The sequence below is a fragment of the Buceros rhinoceros genome, unplaced genomic scaffold (assembly GCF_000710305.1).
Source record: "Buceros rhinoceros silvestris isolate BGI_N320 unplaced genomic scaffold, ASM71030v1 scaffold8010, whole genome shotgun sequence".
NCBI classification, from domain to species: Eukaryota; Metazoa; Chordata; class Aves; order Bucerotiformes; family Bucerotidae; genus Buceros; species Buceros rhinoceros.
Window position 1 is genome coordinate 1,191 of NW_010387829.1, and position 6,304 is coordinate 7,494.

Here is a 6,304-nt window from a genome sequence, read left to right on the forward strand (position 1 = left end):
TACGTGAGACCGCCACCCAACGGGGTCCCACCCATGGGACCCCAACCCAGCCCCTGTCCCCACCTCCGCTGCGGGTACTAACCACCGTTCTTCACCTGGACACCGCTGTCGACGCTTCCCCCCAGGCGGGACCCTTTCTGTAGGCAGTCGGGGGGCTTCCAGCCGGGGTGGCAGTGGCAGTGGCCCTTATTATTGCACACCTGAAAAGCCCAGGGCGGGTGGTAAACGTTTGCAGCAAATTCCTGCAGGGGACTCTCCTGCCCAGACTGGCACCAGTCTCACTGCCACTGGCCGGGTTGGGACGAGGCCACGCGCACTTAGCAGCTCTCCGGCAGTTTGGGAAGGCGTGAGACAGGGAACACACCGTAAAGCGCAGGCTCCAACAGCCCTGAACTCGCATCAAACATCACCCTCCCGCAACACCCCCGAGCACTTCTGTCCGATCAGCAGAAAACGGGAGCGGCTTGTCCCGGCTCCCAGCACCCAGAGCCCGGCTGTGGTTTAAATGGTTTTATGCCATGTTAGCCGACAAGGTTCTGACTTCCTGTGAGCCTCAAACGGGTCTCTGACTGGTTCCCCCACAAGCCCCACGACAAAGCCGCCCGCCCTCGGCAGCCCCACACCATGACTCACGCCGTGGCCGTGGCACTTCACCTCGCTGTCACAGGCGTATCCCAGGACCGAGCGAGGGTGACACGTGTGGTTAATGCACACCTAGGAAAAACCAGCACAGCCCCAGGTCAGCGCTGCTTCCCCACGGCACCGCTCAGCCCGTCACTATCAGGTCCCTGAAGAGGGAGAAAATGCACTTCTGAACCCCACACCGGGGCGCTGAGGAAGCTGCAGTCGCTGTCTTGGGGCTGGGCTGGGCCTAGTGCTTACGAGGTCCAAACCTTTACTGTGTGTTTGCTGCCTTTACAGTGTTTGGGGATATCAAATGCACTCATGCTGCAACGCAGCAAGTGTTTCTAAAAGCTTGTGACTATTCACCGCTTGTATCTGGTCTTTTCGATGACCGTACCGATGTTTTCTCACCTTTCCAGAGCCACACTTAGTACCCGACGGAACCAGAAGAGGATCCAGCCTGGCTGGTGCGTTCAGATCATCCAAAGACACACACAGATGCTTGCGCACTCGGACGTAAACGACAGCAGCAGCGTCTGACGGAAGCAGAGTGCTGGACGGGTACGTGCAGATCAACTTTCCACACCGGAGGTCCCTGTAAAACCAATCACCACGGGCTGTGGATCACACACACACGTATGTATATATATGTTCTCCCTGATGAAACACCAGGAACATTAGCAGCGCGACACGCATCTGGAGACAGAAGCAGCAGGACTGGGAAGTCCGAGAGATGATCTATGGCACTGGGAGACACCACACACACCAACAGGGAGAACACACACCTCGCTGGTCACTGCTTCACCAGTCTTGCCGTCAGCTGGATGCTTGTCCTGACACTTCCCTTGACTGCAAAGTCCCAGTTAAATACAGGGTTTTGGTGGAGCAAGGGCCCCTTCCCCGCAGCGTACCTCCAAGTGCAGGACTTATAGCCGTGTCTGGGCTGGATCCCGCAGTGTCCAAACCGGTCCTGCTGGCTGTTGAGTTCCTCGTAACAAGCCATCGGAGCGTTTTTTGAGTCTACAAGTTTAGCAGTAACACTTACTATAATTTAAAGGAACATGAAGGGACATACTGCAGTGTGTAATGACTTCCTCATTTCTCAGCCCGTTCACAGCAGAACAGAAGCTGTTCACTAATTAGAGAAAACACAATGCCTGTCCCCGACCTGCCAAACCCTCAGCAGCCCCAAACCCCAGACACACGGGATGAGGAAGCAGTGGGTTGGGTCACCGGTGAGGTTTGCTCACAGATAATAATTTGGGATTTTTGCTGTTGTTTTCACAGCTGTCTCTGCAGCCTCCACTACCTCTCCCGTAGAGCTGCTGGCACTGAAGCTCCGCAGACTGGCAGCGTCCCCTGTAGCAGTAGCCGGTGCCACGCTCGCAGTTGTGCCCATCCTGCACGTACAGGTCGGGGGGGCAGGAAGCTGAGGAGCCGTTGCAGAACTCGGCCAGGTCACACTGCGTGTCGGCGGGCGGGCGGCACAGCGAGTTCTGCTGCTTGAACTGGCACAGGAGGCAGAAAGGGCTCTTCTCCTCGTCCTTCCACACACCCCCGGCACAGGGGTCCCCTGCCAGCCCCACACAGCCCCTCCCCAACACTGTCCTGAGACACTTCCCATCCCTCGGACCACCTCGGGTCACCACACGCACGTTACTGCCCAAGACAGTCTTCACCCAGTAATACTCCTCCCGGGGGTCTCGGGGAGCTGCTGGGAAGCCCTAGCCCAGGAACCTCTCCCATTGCACACCACAAAGTTTGTCTCCATCCTTCAGCACAGTAACATACTATTTCTCCAAAAATAAACAATGATCTTGCAACTATTATTAAAACGTGCCTTACCCGACATTCATCACAGCATAATCCAGCAGAACATTCCGCTCCTGCCCTGAACCGGCAGGTTTCGGTACAGCATTTATCCTTCGAGCACGCCTGGGGACACGACACAGAACCACATTACTCCATTTCTTTCCTCCCCCAAGGTTTTCACTGCCATAGGTTCTCCTCTTCCCCCTCCTCCCCAGAAAGCGACACTTGGGCAGGATCCCACAGAAAAACGCATTGTCAGATCCAGGCCACCACAGAAACCATCTCAAACCCGACACAATCCTGCTTGGGCTGGCCTCTGCTTCAGTTGTGCTCTTAGTCTCGAGGGTTCCTTATTCTAAATGCACGAACAGAACAAACACCCGCATTCAGCCCCAGTTCCGGCAGCTCCCACCTCGGCCGTGCCGCAGTCGCACTGCTCGCCGGGCTCCACCACGCCGTTGCCACAGACGGCGGCTTGGTAGGATGGTCCAGTCAGGCGGGGGCTGCTGAAAAGGCACGTGCCTCCACCCCGCTTCAGGAAAGTCTCGAAGTCCCCGATGCTGCAGCTGCTGAAGGCTTTTGCCCCAGTGAAACGTCTGCAATAGAGCAATGACCCCCTTGTGCGAGCACACCTTCTGCCCATCGCTCCCCTGAGCCCCTGTGCAGCTCACGGACTTGCTCACATGGTGGCACAAGGCACGACAGTCCCCGGGGGGGGTCTTGGTGTCCCCTTCCCAAACCAGACCTCATGACTCTATTAACAGAGACTGGGAAGCGGTCAGAAACATCCTGCTTTTGGAGAGAAAAGGTCTCCTTTCCCAGATTAAGTACTGAATCACTGATGTATCTTTTTTCCCTTCTTAAAGGAATAAAAGCAGATATTCCTGTTTGCTGTAATTTGCACAGCAGAACGCCCACACGGGCTGTGGGTGATACGCAGCTGCACGAGCCGGACGGGTGCTGGCCACAGCCACAGGGCTGACCCTGACCTCCTCCACTGCATCCTGCCCACCCGCCCTGTCTGCCCTGGCTCCACAGCCCCTGGACGATGCTGCGGGCAGGGAGGGGACCCGGCCAACTCACCGTGCCGCTGGGCTCATGAGGCAGACGCGCCCGGGGCAGTGGCAGTGGTGGGAGCCATCATAGCTCATGCCCAGGCTGCGTCCCAGCAGCTGGGCCAGGAGGACGGAGAAGGACTCCAGTGTCGTGGCCCTTTGGTACTGGAGGGAGGAGAGGGCAGGGCTGTGCAGCTGCGCCTTCCCTGCAGAGACCCCAGCTCCAGCCACGGATGCTCCTGCTTGTTCCTGTCACCCGTGGGTGACAGGCAGGACCATACCACGGCCACTGCGCCAGCAGCATCTCTCTGACACGCCTTTCCCAGAGCCGTTGCACCCACGAACGCTGCTCGGTCCCTGTACCTGAAACACATGTGTGCTCACCGGCCACCCAGCCCAGGACACCCCGTTGCTGTGGGTACGTGGGGGATCCCGGGTCTGTAGAGCCTCAGACCCCCTCAGTCCCTCCCACTGTGCCCCCCACCAGCCCAGGGGGATCTTTATCGTTCAGCCTACGCTGGTTTAACCGTTTTCTACCTGGTAACCTTCAAAGAGTGAGGAAGCCTTTGTCTTACACCAATAGATAAGCTGTGTCGTGCGACCGCAGAGCGAGGATCGACTGTTTCCACTGTAAAAACCGCCTGAGAAGGTCATCTACTTCCCCCGCCGTCGGGATCTTATTCTCCTCTGCCCACAGCTCCAGGGAGGACAGGACAATAGTAACGTTGAGAGGATTAAACATCTGAGAGTGAAACAGGGGAAACGCCTGCTCACGCCGTCCTCTGGGCACAGAAAACGAGGTGGGAAAAGCCATTGCGGGTCACGGAATGACACCGGGGTGGCAGGACAAGCACCCCCGAGAAAACATCAGGCACCCACAGGGCAGGAGGAAAAGGCCTGGTAACCTCACGGGGGGTTTTAGGGTTTCCGTTACACACAGGAATCATGACAGCACCAGCGAGGAACAGGAGCAGAAGCTGTTCCTAAGCACCGGAGCCCAAGACCCACCCGAGGCAGCGAATCACAGCCCTGGCACAGCCCACACCGCTCCTGCCCTTACAGCTTCACAAGAGCCTCTTGTCACAGCTGCTCAGCCAGACCTTGGCATTATCCCACCGGGGCTAGAGCCCTCGCCCACCTCCCATCACACCTGGACCAGGCTGTGAGGAGCTCGGAGCTCCGGCCAGGCCCTGCCCGGCCATCACAGCCAGAACATCACGAGCCACGACCTGGGGGCTTTTTTACACAACCTCCTCCTAAAGCCACCAGCAGCTCAGGAAATACATCGGCCCCCATCACCCCGCCACGGTACAAACCAGACTTAACTTACAGTGTTGACTAAATTGAAGGCCTGGATTATCTTCTGTGCTGCAGCATTCGTGTCTGAACCCGTGTAGTTGTACTGAAAAATAACCCAAGAGGACACGAGAGTGGACAAGGCATTTTCCACGGCGAAGCAGAACGATGAAATTCCAGCTGAAATGCTGGAATCATCCAACCACGTACATGTCAGCTACGAATCTGTGTTCAGTCTTTCCTACAAAATCCACAGCACACGTAATTTTTCAAAAGGGAAAACAAATACATGTAAAAGTTGGGAAATGGCCCCATTTCTATGCCCACAGAAGTCAGACAAACACAACGAGAAAGCGATTGGCATAGACTTACCAAAGCCTTGTCCAGAACCACGTAGACTTTGAAGTATTTGGGTGATCGTGCTGCAGCTGATAGTGGCTGAAAAAGAAAACGGTCTCCAGCGGTACTTACTTCTACATCCCATAGTCACCTTATTCCTGAGGTCTGCTGCATGACTCAGGTGTCCGTTCGAAGGCAACGCCTCGACGCTGCTGTCGAATCAGGGTGAGGCAGAAGCCGTTCCAATGCAGCTTTCATTAGGCACTCGATGAGTAACACCCCACTGACACCCCACCGCAAGCCCTGGCACTCCTGACCCCCCCCTCTCAAGCCACAGGACACCAGACAAAGCTTCCCGCAGGATCAGACACCTCCTGGGACATCAGCACCACCGTGGGAACCCGCACCCACTCACCGCATCATCTCCACGTGCCGTGTACGACACCTCTTCCGCCGTCAGTCCCCCTGGCCCTGTCCCGGAGGGGCTGCTGGTCAAGAGGGAACCCGCCGCGTTCTCATCATTCACTCGATACACAAAGTGCTCGAATGCAGAAGAATAACTCAGGGGCTCAACCCAGTAGCTGATGGTCTCAAACTGCAGCAGGCCCCTGCCGAGGTGATGGCACTGGCTGGGTGCCACCAGGCGCTGGCAGCCGCGTTGCCAAGGCTTCCCCAGCTCTTCGGGTGAGGCAGCCAGGGCATCGCCGGGCTCCCCTGCGGCCCAGGAGGGGCTGGATTGTTACCTGAGCCCCGAGCAGGTGCTGAGGGTCACTGCCGAGCTGGGGAAGCCCTCGATGTACCCCCGGTAGTGGCAGCTTCCCTGCATCGCAGCAGAGGACAAGTTATGATGGGCAGCTTCCCTGCATCGCATCAGAGGACAAGTTCTTCCGCAGCCGTGAAGACGATTCCCTCCGTCACCTGAACAGCTGAGCCGCCCGCGCTGGGTGGCAGCTCTGCGCTGTGACACTTGTGGTACAAGAACCCGAAAGCAACCCAAAGTTACCTGGATACGGGTGGAATCAGAGTGCAAAGGCCCCTTCTCATCAGACACGTAAATCCTGAAATCATCAGATAGAAAGACTCTACAAAGGAAAGGTGCAAAGTGAAGCACTTTAAACAGCATCTCTTGCCCCATTTCCGGAGCTTACACCAGGTACTGCAGCCTGTGCTGCCACGGG

General features: G+C 57.0%; 1 protein-coding gene across 1 annotated transcript in view; it reads right to left on the reverse strand.

The window, feature by feature from the left end:
• The window catches only part of LOC104493332 (disintegrin and metalloproteinase domain-containing protein 2-like), a gene marked incomplete at its 3' end in the record, with an annotated part of 7,048 nt that overhangs the window by 299 nt on the left and 445 nt on the right, over positions 1–6,304 (reverse strand). Inside the window, exons 2-16 of the mRNA XM_010136026.1 lie at positions 6,130–6,208; positions 5,870–5,946; positions 5,572–5,734; positions 5,160–5,225; positions 4,822–4,893; positions 4,067–4,233; positions 3,773–3,854; positions 3,520–3,656; positions 2,849–3,032; positions 2,470–2,559; positions 1,934–2,132; positions 1,536–1,644; positions 1,036–1,219; positions 634–714; positions 83–200 (exon numbers count right to left, since the gene is read on the reverse strand). Coding sequence (XP_010134328.1) covers positions 83–200; positions 634–714; positions 1,036–1,219; positions 1,536–1,644; positions 1,934–2,132; positions 2,470–2,559; positions 2,849–3,032; positions 3,520–3,656; positions 3,773–3,854; positions 4,067–4,233; positions 4,822–4,893; positions 5,160–5,225; positions 5,572–5,734; positions 5,870–5,946; positions 6,130–6,208 — 1,808 coding nt within the window. The remainder of the gene's footprint in view (positions 1–82; positions 201–633; positions 715–1,035; positions 1,220–1,535; positions 1,645–1,933; positions 2,133–2,469; positions 2,560–2,848; positions 3,033–3,519; positions 3,657–3,772; positions 3,855–4,066; positions 4,234–4,821; positions 4,894–5,159; positions 5,226–5,571; positions 5,735–5,869; positions 5,947–6,129; positions 6,209–6,304) is intronic.